This window comes from Panthera tigris, chromosome C2 (assembly GCF_018350195.1).
Source record: "Panthera tigris isolate Pti1 chromosome C2, P.tigris_Pti1_mat1.1, whole genome shotgun sequence".
Classification (NCBI taxonomy): domain Eukaryota; kingdom Metazoa; phylum Chordata; class Mammalia; order Carnivora; family Felidae; genus Panthera; species Panthera tigris.
Genome location: NC_056668.1, coordinates 60,109,617 through 60,130,113, shown reverse-complemented (window position 1 = coordinate 60,130,113; position 20,497 = coordinate 60,109,617). Strand labels below are relative to the sequence as shown.

Below are 20,497 nucleotides of genomic sequence, written 5' to 3'. Positions count from 1 at the left end.
TGTCAGCCATACGTAGCTCAATCTGTCTAAAGTTCTGGGACAGGGTCTTTTTATGCAGCCAACAGAGTCCAAATGTGGTGCTGTTTGCTTGGCCCATATGCTTTCATGTGTTCCCAGTTAGGCCATTACTGGAGGGAAAAAAACAAGAATCAGCTTGTTTTAAAACAAGGGACATACTGGACTCCCTCCCATCCCCCCTCAGAAAAAAAAAATCAAGTTATCTTTAACAGATTCTAAAAATGCCTTTTCCCAAATATGCAGTCAGTTCCTTCAAAGGGCCCTTTGTTTATTTTCAGGAAGAAACCCAAGACAGCTGAAAACCAGAAGGCATCTGAGGAGAATGAGATTACTCAGCCGGGTGGATCCAACGCCAAGCCGGGCCTTCCCTGCCTGAACTTTGAAGCTGTTTTGTCTCCAGACCCAGCCCTCATCCACTCAACACATTCACTGACAAACTCTCACGCTCACACCGGGTCATCTGATTGTGAGTACACCAGTAAGGTGATGGTGTCTTCGCGGCGCTTGGAGCATGCTTCTCCCCTGGGTTCTGGCTTTTTTGTTTTTGCGTTCAGAACAAGCTGTTTCCTTCTGGTCTTCTAGAGTAGTCAAAAGTAACCTGCCTCCATTTTGATTCAGCCAACATCTATATTTTCAAAGCTACAGTGTATTTTAAAACCAGGTGTCCAGCCATTTGGACTCAAAAGGCTGATTAATTACATGAACCACATTTTCTTTCATAGCATCCACTCAAAAAAAAAAAAAAAAAAAAAGGAAGAAGAAGAAGTTGTGTTACTGTTTTCTAATTATTCTTTTGTCCCCGCGATCTGAATAATGGCACTTCCACCATGACTAAATTGAACCACCAAATATGGACCTCAAAAAGCCAGTTAGACACAGGAAACATCCATTTTGAAATTACATAATACAAGTCAGCTTTGCATTAGTTATTGGAGTCTCATTTGGCTTGGCTGAATTTCCGTCTTTCCAGTTTTTAATTTATTTTGAAGTGGTTAAAGGATAGCATAAATTTACAGAAGAAAAGAGAATGGCTTCCAAGAATTCAGAATCCACCCAGACTTCACGTAGCCAATAAGCATTCAGGTTAAAAATATTTTTTAATTAAAAAAACTGCCTACGGGCTAAATTTGGAAATGGGCAGCTTAATGAGATCGTCGCTATTGAAATCACTCCATTGCTGTTTATTTTTGCTGTCTTCCCACTAATCTGAGAGTCACTTCTTCAAATTCTATTTTAAGAAAGTTGATAAATCACGTTTAGGAGCTTTTCTCTTTCTGAAGTGTAACCCAGTACTTCAAAGAGAAAGGAACATGTGTGTTGACAATGGAAAGGAATGGAATAACTTTGGGGTCCAGGCTGAAGGGATATTCCTTTCGGTCTTGAGATACCCAACAAGTATTCTGAACTGATCTCCATAAAGGATGTCTAGTAACAGGCAGAGAGCTGGTGTGTTCTTTTTTAGAAGGAGGAAGATAAGACCAAGAAAGTTTCATTTTCAAAAAAGGACTCCAGTTATGCCATTCACGAACATAAACATTATTAATTAGGAAATGAGAGTCTAAATCTCCTATTGTTATCTTCCTGACTCCACAAAGTGGGCGCGAAGCGGATGAGTCTGGGAGATCCCACTCCTTACTCGTTTCATCATAAGAGTGTCTAGGTATAGGGACAAAATGCAGGGATCGAGTTTGGGGTGAAAGGAGCTTGTTCCACTCGTGGCTGGGCTGAGACCCTACTGTCACTAGAAAATGAAACAAGAAAGAATGAGATCCAAATCTCTACAGCCCGTGTGGCTTGTACAAAGTTGCTGCCTCTACAGAGAAATCTGGGGGTCAGAAGCAAGGACTGTGTTCTGTGGACCATCGTAATAGTGACATCCTTGGCCCTTCTTGCCTGGCAGTCTCCAGCCTAATAGTAATTACAGGAAGAGTTGGAAAATAGCGTGGCACAGTGCCCATAGACATGTGCACACTGTCCCTACCTACCAGGAAGGTAGCCTGTTCCTGTGGAGAAGGGCCTGGAGCTCCTGCACGCAGACCTTCATCGCCTGGCTTTCTGCCACACCTTATGGGGAAGATTGCATAGAACCGCCTTAGCCCAGACATCCCCTGTTACAGCAAAATGAACGTTTTGCTGAATAGAGAAGGCACCGGGCTTCAGTTATTGTACTTTACCGTAAGCATCCCCTGGCCAGGCCTTGGCACCAGCGTGGATTATGTACAAGACACTGTATGAGCCTCCTGCTGCCACACAGCTCCTCGGTGACCCTGCGGGAGCCAGTAGATCTGAGCTCACAGCGAGGTGTCTGAATGCAGTTGGAAGGAGAGCAAATAGGGAGGAGAAACCTAATCTCCAGCTGCTTAGAAAGTCATTCTGATTTTGCCATTAAGATGTGTAAGTCTTCTCTTCTCTAACCTGTTGTTTCAATCGATTATACTTTTCTACAAATATATTTGGATTGTAGTGTGTCCTGATTTGAGCCTACCCTTAGAAGAAAATTGTTTTTAGGAAAGATTCACAGAAATCTGTCCATTTGGAGATTGCTTGAGAGAAGACAGGAAAGAGGTTTATTTTAAGCTGTTAAATTTTTTGGATGCTCTTCTTGCATTCAAGAAGATTTTATTTTATTTTATTTTATTTTTTTACTTTCAAATGTCATTCTTACCACAGATTAATTTAAAAGCCTAATTTCTTTAAGGTAAAATATTCAGCTCCTATTTAGAACTAACAGATTTGGGGCATTTAAAAATAGTGCCCTGGTCTTGTTAGTCTCTTTAACTTCAGAAACATTCCACCAGTGTGTGGTGTTCCAAGCTTTCACAAGTGCCTGAATTTTTATAGCACCTTTTTATTTGTTATGTGTTTAGCAGAAGTATTCTTAGCCATGCCTTAATGCCCATTTCCCGTCAGTCATTCTAATTCTTCCCAATTTATGGATGAGAAAACTGAGAAAATTGGCACGTCTATAGATGAATGACTTACTCAGTCGTTAACTCATTTGGATACTGAGGGATGTTTATGGATTTGCTCTCACTGTGGGCAGCCTGAATTCTCTGTTCCAAGCCTATAAATGGCATTCTTGAAAATGTGCAACTACTCATATCGGTGACCGAGTTCTAAAACACAGGGGATCAGCATCCCCACAGAAGAAGGGTCCACTCAGCATATGAACCATAAGGGTGGGTCAGACGTAGTGTTGTTGCATCTGAAGGACACAGGCCAGTGTTTTAGACAAGTCTGACCCATGAAATTCTCAGTTGTCTATTTAACCTGCCGAGACACTTCAAATTTTGCAAAAGATCCCTGTAATATCCAAAACAAGAAGGAACATGGTGGAGAGAGGTTTTCCTTTGTGAGATGATGAGGTTATTATTGCTACTGGAATGTGTGCTACTTTGCAGTGCACCCACTGACAATGGCCTCTTAGCAGGATTCCCCCATGCCCTCCTAGCCTGTCACCCCCTCACCATTTCTAAAAATCCAATAGTAAATGGACTCAGATGATGATAATAATAACAGAAGACGTTAAGAGGAGTTTTGGAATGCAAAGGGTAGAAAAGCCCTAGGTATTTGACAGAACTGGCTGAGCTCAGGCTCTCTCTTCAAATGTGTAAACAGGCCTAAACCAAGTGGGGCGGGGGGGGGGGGGGGGGGGGGGGGGGAGAGGGGAGGGCAGACGACACTCTCCCTGTCTTGACAACTATCAAGCTGTAGTGCGTCACAGTCCTATACATGTGACAGACTCCACCAAAACTTTTACTTGCGTGCTGCCTCCAGTTTGCTTTCCCCCAAACAAGGCTCCCAATGAAAAGACAAGTGATTCTATCCCCCACTCCTTTGGCAATCCTCCCTACTTTTGGCTGTAGATCCACCTATTCTGATGTCTTTGTTTTGTTGGAAGCTGACATCCCTGGTTACTTACCTTCTAGTGTTTTGCACCGGCCTCATCAGGCTGTCTCATTTTTTGTGCCCTTGCCAAGATGCACTTATGCATTAACAGTTTTTATTTATTTTTAATTTAACCTTTACACATTACCAAACTGTTGTGTGGGTGGGTTTAACTTTAGCTCTGTAGGTAGCATGACTCTGCTGGGGCTGAGCACCGTGGAGGAGCCTGTCCGGCCCCTCCTTTCCCTCTCTGGCCTTCTACCTTCATTGGTCTTCCCCCTCCCAATCTTCCGCTCCCCCCCCCCACCGCCACCACTCCCCATCCAAGTCCCCAAGATTAAAATTTTTAGTACACTTGGTTCAGTGTGAACTTTTAAGCAATTTTTAGGGAACAAAACAAAGAGGATTTTTTATGGCAGACTCCATTAATGCCACATTAAGGCTGACATTTTAATTACCCCAAAGTCAGGAAATGCAAAGTTCAGGTTCCCACAGCAACAGCAACTGTCCCCTTGAGTGCAGGCAGCACAGCAGACTCTTTGATTCCCTGATTACACAACACCAGGCGCGGGAACATTGTTTCTTATCCACGTATGTGGAAAAGAAAGGAACATGGTTTTTACCCTTTGTTTTTCTCCTGTAACTACAGTTGAGGCTATGGGTCTTTAGCTTCCCTCCCCAAACCATCTATATGTATTATCCTGGAACGGAAGGCTGTTATGGCCCTACATGTGCACACGGACAGAATTAAAGTTGCTGTGGGAACATTAACTCTGATTTCCGGACTTCCGTGCCAGTCACATTTAAACCATAATGTTGTAATTTTTGGCATGTAATAAATGTGCATTTCATGTACACAGACAGAAAGAAGCATAAAATGTATTTTAAAGAGCAATTAATTACTAACTTTGTGATTAAAAAACATTTGGTGCATGTTCCTTCCCATTTAGCATCAGCTGCTGGTCTTAGCCAGGCCTAATAGATGACATACTGTGTCTCATCCTGGATCTCAGATGTACTTACTGTATGTTCCTGTTCTTCTAGATAATTAATTCCCTTAGTAAAGCTGTAGGGGGAAAACAAAATGGAAGGAATATGCAAGCATGTAAATAGGGTAAAGGATATTTTGAAGGAAATGATTCATTTCTGCAAATAAACCTCTTAGTCCCTGATAGAGAGCCAGAAATCTGCTAAGTGGGTGTAGACAAAGGTTTCTGGCCACCTTAGAGCATCTGGTCCAGGGCTATATGAACAACTTGGAAGCAGATTGCCCCCCTGAATCCCGGGCATGCCCAATGGGAGAGTGATTTTACTCTGTAATAACTTTTCAGGCTTAAGGATTAAAAAGTCATTTTACTCTGGATCAACTTTTCAGCTTCTGCTCAAACTAGAAAAGTTGTAGGGAACCAGCTAAAATATGGGCTTTGCTGACGAGCCCGGTTGAGAGAGTAGTATTTTCTCTTCCTATTTGAATCCGGTTGACCCATTTGCATTGGGGAAGGAAGTGTTTCAAAATAAATGTTTGAACAAGTTTGTGAGTGAAAGGGATCAGTAGCAATACCCTAAGGTACAGTGTTTAAAATCACAAACGCTTGGGCGTTTATTCAAGACTGGGTGAGATAGCATTCTACTAAGAGGATGTGCCGCTGAAACTCTCCAGTAACGCTTTAAGGGGAGCGTGCTCATGAAGAATTTGAACCTCTGTCCTTGCTATCAATTCGTTCTCTCTCCTGCCATGCATTCCTTTTTGTTCAGTTTGTTTGCGTATGGCATTTAACCTTTAGGAAAGATACTTCAGTTTTACAAGGCTCTGATTTGCTTTTACTTGGGCTGTCTGTATGTGTGAATGTCTGTCTGTATGAGTGAAAACTGCTCAAGCAAGTTTGAAGGTCTCCTTGGCAAATTTGTGTGCGTGTTCAGAAAGTTTCCAATCAGAAAGCTGATGCAATGTAAAACCTTCCAAAATCTTCCTGAGGCACCTGTTCACATGAAAAGATTGGATTTCTGCTGGAGGTGCTCCGAAGGCAGTGTTTATAACTGAAGATCTCTGTTTGGAGTGCCAAAAAATGAAAAACATTTTGGCCCCCAAAAAACCTCCCTAACTGTTCAAAATGTATAATCAAACAAAAGCTTCATTTGGATTCAAATGCATGTATCTCAGCAGATGTGTCTAAACTAACTGGAATCCCACAGGAGCAGCTGAACTGGATTTTGGTATGTCTTGATAACTGAGAGAGTTATTCTTAGGCTTTGGAAGGACAAAAATGGTCCATCTGTGAAGAACCGTAATAGAGACATGGCAAAAAACAGCATCCTCTGAAAGAGTTTATTTATGGAATTTAGGACAAGTTGGACAATCCTGAAAACATTTTGGGGTCACACTAATTTGCAGAAGAAACATAATCAAAATTGGAGGGAATGAGTATCCACAGATAGCTATTATCCTATGGCTTTGCTATTAATTTTCTACTGGAGACCGTATCAGTTAAACAGTAAATAGAGCCATCTTTGGTACAACTATGTGTTCTCATTGTCCCCCAAGTGCCCCGCATTCCTCTTTATTCTACCTCTTATACCATAAAGAATTACATATTTACCTTTTCAGAGCTAACAGTTTAAATTGTCTTTCTGCTATATCATTAGCCAAGTAAACCTCTTACCTATTAAATGTGGATTCATTTCTTAACAGATAGTCACTCCCTTTATAAATGGTCACCTTTCTGCCTCTGAGCTAATTGATACATAATCTCTTTGGAATTATTTTTATTACCTTTGATAGCCTCTTATTTAGAGATGTCGGTGCTTAGTCCAGCACTTGCCCATGAGAAGCCCAGTTAGTTGTGGTTTTCGTTTGTTGGGTTTTTTTGTGTGGTTTTTTTTTTTTTTTTTGCTCTAATTCCTAGAGTCTCTACTTAGTATATCTGGGGACACATTTATTTTTAAAAGTCTTTTTCTTGAAGTTTCATGTCACAGTTACCTCTTTTTATAAAATGGTCCCTCTTTTTCAATTTGTTCCCTCCCTACAACACAAATTTAACTGGCTGTCTTCCATGGTCACTTAATGCAATAATTTCTGGTAGTCCTCTCCCTCACTCATTCATGCATTCCTTCATTTAGTCATCCATCAAATGCTACTGAACCCTACTTCTATGCCAAGTCCTCAGTGAGGACAAAGGGTCAAGACAGCAACAGGACACTATCCCCTCAGTGTTCCCAAACACCCTGCTAAAACTATAAACCTGTAAGGGGGAGGAGGAAGGGTATACAAATGCAGTATTAAAGTATTCTGAAGGCGTCTGGGTGTTTCAGTCGGTTGGGCGTCCAACTCTTGATTTCGGCTCAGGTCATGATCTCACAGTTGTGGGATCAAACCCATGTCTGACTCCATGTTGAGCATGGAGCCAGCTTAAGATTCTCTCCCTCTCTCTCTCTCTCTCTCTCTCTCTGCCTCTTTACCACTCACGCTTTCTCTCTCATACTAAATAAATAAATAAATAAATAATTTTTAAAGATAAAAATAAAATAAAATGAAGTAAACCGTTCCTGACGAGGGAGCCTGAAGCAGTGGGAAGGTGACATTAGGTCTGGATCATGAAAGAGCAGGTGTGTGTAAGGCAAAAGAGGGTGGGAATGGCATTCCAGACAGAAGGAACAGAAGGGAAGCCACAGGGACAGACAGAGCATGGTGTTTTCAGTAAACAGAGTAGTTCAGTTATGATACTAAAACCTTCTTAGGCTTTACTTCATTTTAATATAAACCTAATAGGACGGTTTATATGTGGGTAACATTGCCTGTCATTAAAATTCAGCTGGGCTGAATTGTATATCCCTTCTAGAGACATTTCCTTCCCAAATAAAAAGTAAAGCAAGATGCCCACTTGTTTTCTAATGGGCAAAGATGCCCTCTTTTCATACGATCAGTAGATGTAGGAAAGTATTACGAGGGACCTGGTAATACTTTTCTGATGAGTAGATTTCAAAATAACTTTCCTTACTGAGAAAGATTCATTCTTGGAGCCACAGAGTCACCTATTAGTGTCACGCTGGAACTCTGTCACTAACTCACGGTCTCCCCAGATTCTAGCAGTCTGTCCTCTTATGAAGTCCTCCCCGGTCCCCTGGCAAATCCTGGCCCATTGCCTCAAGTTGCCCCATGCCCTATTGTCCTCCCAAATAGTGCATAAAGGTGTCTATGATTGCCCACATAGAATTGGTAAGACTGCCTGCTGGTTTTCAGGACTGTATTCTTCATCTTGCCATCTCCCATCTTTAATTCTTATCTGCAGCTGCTAGCGGCAGTTTCATATGTGCTTCCTCCACTAGTGGCAAATTTCATTATATAAAATTAGTGTTCCTCCATATCTGTCAGGGATTCTCACATCCTGACTTAAAAAAAACAAAAATTTGCCTCAGAGATGGGTCATTTAGGATCAATTGAGACCATGTATGAAGATTCTAGAAATTCCTTGCTTTAAGAAATTTCAAGTCAAACCCTTCCTCCAATCACCTCACATCCAACTACCATAGTCAACCCAACCCCCCTTGTTAACTTATCAGCTAAATAAGCGCTTTTTGCTTTTCTTCTGCCTCTGTATCCTTTGTTTTCTTTAGGGAATGTGTAGCACTTAGTACTTTTTACCAGCACTAAAAGAGATTAAGGTTTACCTGATCTAAATCCATTGTTATTCAGATAAGGAAACTGAGGCCCAAAGAGGGCCAGTGTCATACCAAAAGGTTTCCACACAGTGAGTGAGTGGAAGAGACAAACAGGAGCCCAACTCCTCCTCCCATCATACTGTGCGGCCTGGTACCCAGTTGGCTTCAAGGACAACTTATGTTTTCTGAACAGTCAGGACTCTTCATTTGTCAATCTACTGAATGCTTTCAATGTGGAGGATTGGATCTCTGTGTTGTGCAGGATGCAGTTTTATAAACTGGAGCCCTGTGCACAGAGACTTGGGATCTCGTAGAGAATATCATAGACATTCACAAACAACTACCCTGCAGAGTGGTTAAAGGTATGTCCCCATTTACCTGGACTCACCACAGCATTGATTCATTCACTTGGCAGGCATGTGTAGGGTACGTCTTATGTGCCTCACCCTACACTGAGTTCTGTGGGGATACGAATGTAGAGACAACCAGACCCTGCCACCAAGAATCTTAAAACTTAGTGTATGTTCTTAAGTTGCCATTATATGAGATAGAAATTAGAAAGTTCATAAAATACATTATAACATGGTTAATAGTAATATCCATTCAGTTTATCAAAAAAGATTCCATTTGAACTCTCTTGAAAAACAAATAGAATTCTTTTGGTGGCATGGCATTAGGATAATGTAAGGAGTTTGCATTTTGGTGCAAAGATGTGGATGGGTTTTAAGTAAGGGTTGCCATGCTCAAGGCTTTGCTGTAGGAAGATCTAATTTAGCAGAAAGGGTGTAGAGAATGCATGGATGTGGGGGGCGGGGGGGAGGAGAAAGCCTAGGAAGATTTGTCAGTAGTTCAGACTTTTGGTAACCCGAAGGGAACTAATGATGAGCCAGGTTCAACAGAGCTTGTAGATGAAGGTGGACAGCTCCAGGAGCTGACTGTTAGTTAAGAGAGAGGAAATCATCAAAGATAACTCTAAGATACCAAAAAGAGAAGATACAAAGGAAATGTTTAGAGGAGTATAATACAGTTCAGTTTTAAACAATACTGAGAATGAGACACCAGGGGTAAACCCAATGGAGACAATTAACAGAGTCACAAATAGGGTAGTGGAGTACAGCAGGAAGATTTGAAATTAGGACTAGCAAATACTTTCACCAAGAAGCCATACTTTATGCCACGAATATAGGAGCAAATTCAGAGAAGACTTTGTTGAGAGAAAAAAAGGAAATGGAATATTTACAGTGAGTGATAAGAAAGAGAATGAGGAGGGTGTCTAGGTGGCTTAGTCGGTTGGACTTCTGACTTCTGCTCAGGTCATGATCTCACGGTTTATGGGTTTGAGCCCCTCATTGGACTGTGTGCTGACAGCTCAGCGCCTGGAGCCTGCTTTGGATTCTGTGTCTCCCTCTCTCTGCCCCTCCTCCACTCACACTCTGTCTTTCTATCTGTCTCAAAAATAAATAAACATTAAAAAAAGAAAAGAAAGAGAATGAGGAACCAGCAAAAGGAGGAAAAGAAAGGAAGGTCTAAGATAGAGGAGGAACACCAGGATAGTACAGAAAGACCCTCAGGGAGGAGAAGGGTCAGCAGTGTTGGGTGCTGCAGATATTAAGAATTGGGAGCTTTCTGGTGGCTGTTAAGACAGCAGAGTCAGATGCATCACAAAAACACCATGAAATGGGGTTTAAGAGCAATGAGAAGATGAATGAGAAAGCAACAATCATGCACTACTTTTTAAAGAAGTTTAATACTTTACAAAGAAATAATGAACAGGTAATACAAAGGTAGGGTAGGGAATATTTTTATGATATGAGAGTCTCAAGCCCATTTACAGACAAAAGAATAAAAACCAGTGTTATGGGAGACTCTGCAATTAACTGGTCAAGGTGAGAGAGAATTAAACCTTCCATGTGCATGGCAATTGGGATGATAAATTTATGTAAAAGAAATTTGAAGCCACTACCCAAACCCAACAAATCAGTAATTGTATATTAGTTCTTTCTCTACTCCTTTCCAACATTGCTTTCTTTTCCTTTCAGCGACTAAGAACTAATGCCCTGCAAGAATTGTACATGTCTTCTTTGGATGCCTTCACATTCACTCACCCTCAGTAATCTCTAAGCATTAGCCAGAGGACAGGTACCATATACGTTGAGCATTAAAATTTTCTAAAAATGTTTTAAAACAAGTTCTCTTAAGGCATAATCTTCTTTTAAATGCCACATTCTTTTTTTTATGTTTTATTTATTTTTGAGAGAGAGAGAGGGAGAGAGAGAGAGACAGAGAGACAGAGTATGAGCAGGGGAGGGGCAGAGAGAGACATACACAGAATCCACGAAGCAGGCTCCAGGCTCTGAGCTGTCAACACAGAGCTTGACACAGAGCTTGAACTCAGGAAGTGTCAGATCATGACCTGAGCCGAAGTCAGATGCTTAACCAACTGAGCCACTGCCACATTCTGTGAAATTTTTTTATGATAGGTTCAATTCAAATAGCTCTGCTTTACAGATAACAACCTTATGTGTTGTCTCATGTACTTCTTCATTTGCACAAGAGATCCTCAAGTTCATTGTTTTGGGGAGGTTTTTTTTTTTTTAACTTTTTATTTGGGCTGTATTGTTCTCTTTGATGGCTGAAGACATGCCTAAGGCCACTGTCACCTGGACACACAGTATCTACACTTCCTTCTACTTCAGGTTGGTGCTCTGAACCAACTACATCAAATGCAACTCTCTGCTATTAAATTACCTCTGAAACTAATAAGAAAATTATTTTGTCACTACCAGAAGTTATATAAACAACCATATGGGAGAATTTTGAATGTGAGTCTTTATCATCTCACAAGAATGAATTCATAGTTGATAACAAAATGGACCTTGAGTTTTGCCTTTACTATCCAACTCCAAAACAAAATTTCTTCCTACTCATTTATTCTCAGTGGTTTTAACTAAGTTCATATTATTGGTTTTATACCAAGATCCCATGCAGTATTCAAGCAGGCATACATAATTTGTTTGTTTGTTTGTTTGTTTGTTTGTTTCAGAAGTAGAACTTAGTGATTCATCACCTACATATAACACCCAGTGCTCATCCCAGCAAGTGCCCTCCTTAATACCCATCACCCATCTAGCCCATCCCCTGCCCCCCTCCCCTCTAGCAACCTTCAGTTTGTCCTCTATAGTTAAGAGTCTCTTACAGTTTGCCTCCCTCTTGGTTTTTATCTTATTTTATTTTTAAGAGTGCTTGGCATGGCATGAAGAACACCACATGAAGAATTTCAAGAAGTGGTATCTAAATTACCTTTGTCATTTTTTTGGTAATCATTTTCTTTTCTGTATAATCACTTATTGTCTCTTTGCCTCATATCTCAACTGGGTACTTAGATATAAAGGAGACAGTAGAAGAAAGGTATATGTAAATTTGAGCTACAGAGCATAATTCCGTGTCTCATGGAAAATACACATGCAAATTCTGAACTTCAACCATTAGATGTTAACTCCAAGGGAAAGGATGCATAGCCTTTCCTCAGGGAAATATTGTAGGTTTCTGCATGCAGGACAGGGTGGTTTGGATTTTTTTTTTCCAATTTTAAGAAAACCCCCAGAAATCTGATCTATTCCATTATATTCCTGACCTAAGGGTCCCAGAGGAGTGGTTGGATCCTGGGCTTCTGAAGTAGACAGTAATCCTGGGTCTACATGCTGAGAGGCACTCCAAAGGGACCTGCTGTCCTTGGGCAGTGATACAGGCCGAGGCTTCATGGAGATGTCACCCTCTAGCTCCAGAAGAGGGATTCCTCTAGAAGAGGAATTGTTAAGGTACCAAAATACCATGACTGGGCCTCCCTGTCAGAGTCTATGAACTTCCTAAGAAGATATGCACACATGTATGCTTGCCTAAGTGGCATATATACTGAGACACAGTATATAGCTTTCATTAGGCTGGGTTCAGAGAACAAAAAGAAGGAAAGAGCCACTTCCCCAAGACATAGCCCAAACAGAGTCTGCATGCTCAAACCTGGCCCCCGAAAGTAAACAAAAGAGCAAGTCTGATGCGAACATCCGTATGTGGACTGATTCCTAGAGCCCTTTCGGGTCCCTTCAAGATGCCCACAGGGCAGGGGCAGGTATAACAGACCTCTAAAGCCATTTCTTCAACACCTGATAATGGAGTAGGTTTGCTCAGAAAATGTTTTCTCACCCCCACGGTCTACTTATTTGCTCTTTTTAACGTGAACTTCAGCCTATGAATGCATTTTACATGCTTTTACTTAACCTCCCTATACTTCCATTTCCTCATATGCATAATGAAGATGTGAATAGTATCTGTCTCGTGGGGTTATTATAAGGAGTAAATGAAATGCTATAGGTAAAGCTTCTAAAACCGCACCAGAAAGACTGCCAACACTCAGAGAATTTGAGCATTAGCTATAGTTTAAATGTTTTAAATTATTAAGTAAATATGTACTAAAATTGATGCAACATAAATGATGTATGTCATAGCAGCAGGGGCCGCATACTTCCCCTTGAGAATGACGGAGACAGAGGCCCTGGATCTGTAGGACAGCATGTGGGACACTTTCCCCCTCACTTCAGGAAAAGGCCACTTTCCCTTTCCTTGTCCCTTCTCAGATTCAGGCCCAGGTGGACTGGGAAGCCTCTCCATTATCTTTTGGCCTTCTTTTATGCCCTCATCGGTCTTGGTGTGGATTTGGGTTTTTTCCTGACATTGACAGAGGACTGATATTTGCATCCACTGTGTGTCAGGTACATTCTGTCATTCTTACAAAAAACACTCCATTTTACAGATAAGGAATCTGCAGTCCAAACAGCTTCAAAAATCTCTCTGAATGTTTCCTTTTCGACATGGGGAAGGTGTAGATTATTCTTTATATGATATGACAGTCTGATAGTGTTGATCTGTGGAGTTCCTTCTTGTCCTCAAGCGCATTCCAGTCAGTGAAAAATTTTCAAATTATAGAGAATGGCTCTGTGTGCTGCATCAGCTCCGAATACATCGTAGCATCTGTACACACACACACCCCCACCCCCCACCACGCACCTTCCTTTCCCTGAAGCCACCTACCAGCACTAATACCAGAAAAGGCCGAAACATGAGGTCCTCAGAACGGGCCAACAGCTGTGCTGCCACTTCCAGACCCCCTCCAAAGAGACATCCTTACAACTAAAGAAATGCACCTTTCATCTTTTTGAAAGACCGTCCACCCGATGGCTTCAGAGTATTATGAAAGAATTGAAAATAGAGGCCAACTTAGTTGCTGCAGAGTAGGATTGCCCTGAATCTCCCAGCTCACTTATCTTCTTCCATTCTGAAGCAGTTTGCAGGAGCTGAAAAAATATATATAATCTTAAGAAATTCAGGAAGACTTGTTGGCTCATTGTACCGACTACGCGTTTCCTGTCCCGTGGGTTTTGGGTAATGCGTGGAGATAATTGTGGACATTTGCTTCTCCTCCCTCCAGAGCACTTTTGCCGCTGAGTATAGAATTCCAGAGACACATGGGTATGGAACTTGAGCGCACAGGTCTCTTAGTAAGAGATGCAGTTGAAATGCTAACCTAGATTGTGTGAAGTCCACATAAATCTCAAGTCAGAGCTTTAAAATAATGAAATTTTGTGATTTCTGATTCTCATATGAAGTCTTCCTTAAATCATGTTGACGGCTATTCAGCAGAATCCAAAGACACCATTTAGATGGTACAATATCTACAGACAAAATATATGTGCAGCTTGAAAAGTAACGATCCCTCAGGGTTGTAGCCCCACCAAAAGAAAAAAAAAAAAAAAAAAAAGGTAGCAGTTGCAATCTGAACTCTCAACATTGTAGCCAAGAAAGGAATGGATATAACAATAGAACGGGAGAGATTCAAGACAGAAGTCTTAGTTGAAGGAGTCTGAACATTCAAGAAATATGTTTCAGAAAGACTCGGAAGAAATATTAGGCAAGACAAATCATCCCTGTTCCTCAAATAACATGCTAGCAGTTAAATTAAGTGCTTCTTTGGGCCAGTTGGAAGAACTCATGAGGAAAGAAATCCTGTCTTGTTCTCTGCTGGATCCTGAGCACCCAGCAGAGTGTTTGACCATAGTAAGTGCTCAGCAAATAGTTATTGAATGAATAAATGAATGAATGAATGTGGTGTGGGAGAATGGAACAAAAGCAAGGGTGTATGGTGTTTGTGAGCATTTTGCCCATTTGTGAAAGTATAGGTACTGATTTTTTATCAGATTTTTTTCCTTCAGCAGACCTACGAAACAAAGTGCATTGCAGATACCCTCTGGTTTTTATGCTGGGAAAACAAAATCCTTTTCTGTTGGATGTAGGCTGCTACATGTTTTGATTCTAGTAACAATATGGCAGGGTTAAGGTCAACTTTGTAGTATAATCTGGTGCCTTTTTTTCATAGATATCATGAAAATAGATACTTATTTTCAAGATGCTCAAACAGATGATTAGGCGAAAGCTCCAGCAAACCTTGAAACAAGAAAAAGGAAAGGTTTTCCCACTCCCACCTCCCATTACTGTGCCATCCTGCGGAGTTTTCTGAAACCCCACACCCTCCTCCTTGTTTCACCCTTTTCCCTGGTCTAATCCTTGTCTAGGGAATACAGTATGTGCTGTCAGTCTAGCAAGGAGACAGCTCTTGAGAAATCCACCCCCTACACAGTGCTCCCAAGCACCTCTCACGGGACTGGCATGATTTGATCAGCAGCAGACAGAGCTGGCCCAGGGAAACAAGAGCTTGGCTTAGAATCCCAGTGCCCTCCTGCTGGAAGGGCCCTCAAGAGAGTTCTTCACACCCGGCCTCCCTCAACTGGCTGGACACTAGAAGAATGTGTAGGAAAACAGGCTTCTGGCTGAATGAATAGAGGGTTAAATGAATGAGAGATGAGTTCACTCCTCCAGAGTCTCCACCATCCCACTTGAATAGAAAGCTAACTTTGAAGCCACTCTGTTCTCCATGGAACGATTTTGTATATACTCAGCTTTGGAATTGGAATATGGTTGCCATCTGTGGCCAGTGCATAGGACTAAGGAAGCACTGGGGTGGGTAGGAGGGGGCCATGAGGGAAGAAAAGAGACACTTAAAACGAGCTAATGATCTCCTTTGTGTTGGAGTCTAGGTTTCAGAACTTCAGTCCTGTACTTCAAGAACAAAACACCAGTGTGTCTTAGACCACACCAGGCGCCGGTACATCAGATAAGACCTGCGCTGTGTGGTGTTCAGCCACTGAGCCTCAAGAAGTTCTGAAAGTGAAATTAAAGGAGCAAACTGGGGAAACTGAAAGGAGTAAAGGCTTAGGGAAAAACACAGTCACAAGGGCTCTGCAGATATGTCTTTGGGGTTACGGTAGTTCAAAAATGAATCTACTAATTAAAGAGTTGGAAGATGCTATAAATCCCAGGGATTTAAGGATCTTTAGAAGAAAGGAGATACTTCTCCATACACTCTGAGTACATTGTGATCCTTTGGTAGAATCCAAGGGTGCAAGTGACCTGGCTATTGTGCATCATTGTGCGTTTAAACGGTTGATTGAGAGTTACCGACAGCTCTACTAGAGGCGGGGGCGGGTGGTCTTTTAAAAACAGAAAAAAGCTGTTAAGCAATGCCAGTAAGACCGGAGAACATCTCTGAAAGGCAGTGAATAGCTCACAGGGCTTCCTCGTTTCCCTGGTATTATCTGTTATAAACTGTTGGTTATGGCGCAAAATCATGTTGATAATTTATATACTGAAATGACATGCCAGAGACTAATAATTAAGCTGAGGATATGCACTGGAGGAAAAAATTATTACAGAAAAGTTAACTTTGCTTTTGAAAAAGGTTAGCTAGTTGGTTAAGTACAACATTGGAAGGCAAGTATTGTTATATGAAGTTTAACAGTGGCTCTGTATCTCAGGTGTGAGAAATTTACAGAGTAGGGAGATGGAAATCATTTTGGCCTTGCAAGGAAAGAATCTCATCAGGGATGTATGTAATACAAGTTTAGAAGCATTGACAATCCTAGGCATGCACAAATCACTTTACGGAGCACAAAGTGATGGCCCCGCAGTGCCTCACACTTGGTGTCTTAGAGTGGTTGAATCAGGAAATATCTGTTGGCTGCATGAACTCTGGCCTTGACTCCCGTCTGCTGTTAGGAACAAGATCCACAACTGTGACTCAGCTACAGTCAGAATGTTAGTACTGCCCTAAAATCTATCTGGTATACAAGTTTCTTTTCCTAGGATCCCTACGTGCCTCCTTATTCTATTTTATTTCTCCTACCACATCCCTGTGAAGCATAAGAATCTTCATTTTACAGATGGGATAACTGGTCCACCTAAATAAATAAATAAATAAATAAAATTAATTCTTTGTCTTTCAATATGAAATGATTCATAATCATTATATGCCCCAGTTCAATGTACTGTTTTTCTACATTATTTTAGGTTTCCCAGGAAAAGGACATATTTTATCTTTCTCATTATTATTTTTAATTGGTTTCCAGAAAAACTGAGATAAAAACAGAATCTAACAAATATCCCATGGAGATATTTGGTGTTCTCTTTTCTTTTAAGAATAAATGAAGACTTTCTCTGCTCCTCTCTCTCCTGGCTCTCTGCGCAGATAGTCGAAATCCCATGCCAATTTTCAAACAAATAAGAGCTCATTCTAATAGCTAGATCACGGTCCCCTCTGTTGAGGAAATGGCCTTATGAATTCATGTCTGGAACCTACAAAAGTTACTTTGGTTATAAACCTTACCAATTTTACCCGAACATTTATAAACAGTACTGATATCTGACCTGGTTGTAAGTTCAATAAAAAAAATTATGCTCAGCATGTGAAAGGCCAAAGAGAAATCTAGTGTCTTTATTCCCTCTGGTGACCTACACTAAATAGCGCGTATTTACTTATTTACTTTGTAAATGAGGACACCCAGTGGCCACCAAGTGAAAATATTCTAAACAATCTCTGACACTGTTTATGCAAATATACATATCCAGTTATCACAACTGATTGATAGAGATCTCTCTAACATCTGTGAGCAAGCAGTTTAGCTTCCCTAAGTCAGGCAAGGGTGGTGGGACTTTAGCCTGATCATTTTTAGATCACATGAGAGACTGATCGTCTCTTCTCACCTGGGGTTTTAAGGTATGGCTCTGCTTTGAGCTCCACTGACTCCTCAGCCGACAGGAGGACCTAATGAGCTGTCTTTTGGGAGAAATGGAATCCAGGAGATGGGGACAGTAAGGCCTGTGTCAGAAATCATAAATGATTGAGCACAGTTTGTGAGAAACTCAGTGAACTCATAAAAAACCAATTGCCTTAGACCTTAAATGTGTACTGAAAATAGAACTGTGGCTCTTCCTTGATGAGAGGCAGTAGAGTAATAAAGGAGAGGGAGAAGAGCATCACTCAAACTTCAGAGACAGAAAGACTCCCTGGGACTACAACATGCAGTACCTCAGAGAAAAGGTGTAGCCTGAAGTTCCCATTGATATTGTCAGCATGTTCAGGAAGTTCAACAGAGACTTGACCTAACAAATGCTCAGTTAGGACCTACTCAATGTAAAGAAATGTGTTGGGTAGTGTGAAGGTTCAGTAATTTGTAGTTGTAGCTGTAGTTATAACAAGGCAGGGTACTAGCCTTCGGGATGCTTCGATTATTCTCGTAGACCCAGACAAGCACAAGTGAAAAGAGACAGTGGTCAATAATATACTAAATTAGGTAGTACATGTGTAAGAAGTTCAGACTTATTTCTCAACATTCAGGTGGAAGAAACATTTCCTTATTTCTAAAGCAAATTAAACCTGTCACTAAAATAGCAAGAAATTCCAAGAGGTTTCAAGGCTGCTCTCCCTTCCCCAGACTTTACAGGGACTTACAAAATCTAGGGAGAGGTCAGATCCTTAGTCCACAGCAGTCTGCATCATCAACATTGCTTGTCTACATGACAAAGACCCTGATCCATCTGACTGCTGGGCACTACTGCTGTAGCTGGGTTTATAGATGCCCCTCACCCTCATCCTTGCCCCAGGTGCATCACTGCTCCTGTCAAGGCAGTACCCTTTTTTATGTCCATCCTCCAGAAGTGTACCAAGAAATTACCCCAACTAGAGTTGTATGTAAGCAGAGACTTCAAACTTTATAGCACCTTCCCCCATTTGAGGGGTAATTATTTTTCTCCCCTGACAGGCCACCTCAGTCTACCTCCAAAGCACCAGCCTCACCCTCCTCACCCTAGTAAAGGCCTAGCTTAATTCCCTTAGAGGGCCTAGATTCCCAAAACAAAGCTCTCCATCTTGGGGCTTTGTCTTTAGGGCTTAACTTCTGATTTGGACTGTGAAGCCACAACTTCCTAAGACAAGAGAGCCCAGAACTATGTACAAGCTTAGCTTTTCTTAATTGCCTTATTGCTATGAAAGTTTTCTCATTCAGTGGGGAAAAGAAAAAAAAAAAACAGAAATTAATGTTTCAATCTATTACCTCACCAACCAGTCAGAACTAAGAAAAGAGAGAAATTAAGATGGACCCGGCAATCAGAGAAGGGCTCCACAGAGAAGGAAGAACTTTTTATAGGGTTCTCAAATGGTCATAAGGTCTGGTAAGTAGAGGAAAGCACAGAATTTCAGAACTCAGGACAAATTCAGCAGAGGAGAATTAAGAATAAGCTCTTGCAGTGCATGCAAGAGATGGCAAAATGTCCACTTCTTTGATTAGTTCAAAGATTTTATTTGGGGAAAATGGGAAAATAAGATCAAACCAGTGAAGTGAGATGAGATTATTAGAATGTTACCTACAGCTATAGAAGACTCTTACAGCTTAATATCTTTTCTCCTATGACAGGTAAATAGTACTAAAATATTATATAAAAGAACACATAAAGTATAATAAAAATAAAATAAAAATGAAATATCTTACTCCTCATTAGAATAATATGAAGTATGCCTTCTACTTCCTTTATTTATCCATGTCTCCCAAGGTTTTGAGTTCCAACAACACTTATCTAGGATCTTCTTCATCCTAGAAGACTTACATCTTATTCTTTCTTAAGGAAACTCTGTTCCTGGTTTCATGATGAATCACCCTAGCTGGGCTGTCAAGAGGTAGTTTCAACTACTTGTCCTAAACATCAAATCCCCTCTGTGCTTCTAACTTTTCTAGTAATCCAGAAAATAATAATAATAATAATAACCTTTTTCCTTGGCTTTTCCTTGTTGCTTTGAGATAGAAGTCCTTCATTTTTTCAGTAAAACAATCTATCATGGCTCAAGCCCATGCCCTCTATAGAGAAACACCGTAGCCCCCTTCTACCAATACACAGAACTGTGCTTGAAAACCAGTTGTCACATTGGAAGTGACTTATTTTTTTCCGGAAGACGTAAGCAAAGAGAACTTTGAGCATTGAGCAAATCTGAAGATCTGCTTCAAAAGCAGTTTCAAAACAGTGCAGCAACAGAGGACCAAAGGAAGTTCTGTGGATTAGGAAGTTCTGATTATTTGAGTAAAAAACAGCTTTTTTAAAATGACACTATGGGGTTCTGTTTTCTTACTCATTGAAATTCAGATAAAAGTTGTCCCAAAGTCAAAAAATTAATTTCTTACTTAACTATACTTTAACACCAGTTGATATTTTCCAAAGGAATGCCATTCCTAGGAGTTATTCTGGATCTTTGAACTCAGTCAAATTAAAAATGTGTTTTTCCTTTAAAATAAGTACAGGATGATATACAGATCAAAAGAAGAACAGATTAGTAAGTAAGAAGATGCTGGTTTCTATATAAACACTTTAAAATTTTTAATTTCTTTTCAAGCAGAAGAAAAGGACTGAACTTATTAACTGTACATTTGAATATAAAGATCCTTCTTTAAGGCCTATCCAAAGCCAAGTTCAAACTGCATACTTTAACTGTGAATGTAAGTAG

At 40.8% G+C, this 20,497-nt stretch overlaps 1 protein-coding gene across 5 annotated transcripts in view; it reads left to right on the top strand.

The window, feature by feature from the left end:
* The window catches only part of ZBTB20 (zinc finger and BTB domain containing 20), a 761,798-nt gene that overhangs the window by 719,342 nt on the left and 21,959 nt on the right, over window positions 1-20,497 (top strand). For all 5 annotated transcript variants that reach the window (XM_042998568.1, XM_042998567.1, XM_042998569.1 and 2 more), the window contains one exon: window positions 297-484. In XM_042998568.1, coding sequence (XP_042854502.1) covers window positions 297-484 — 188 coding nt within the window. The remainder of the gene's footprint in view (window positions 1-296; window positions 485-20,497) is intronic.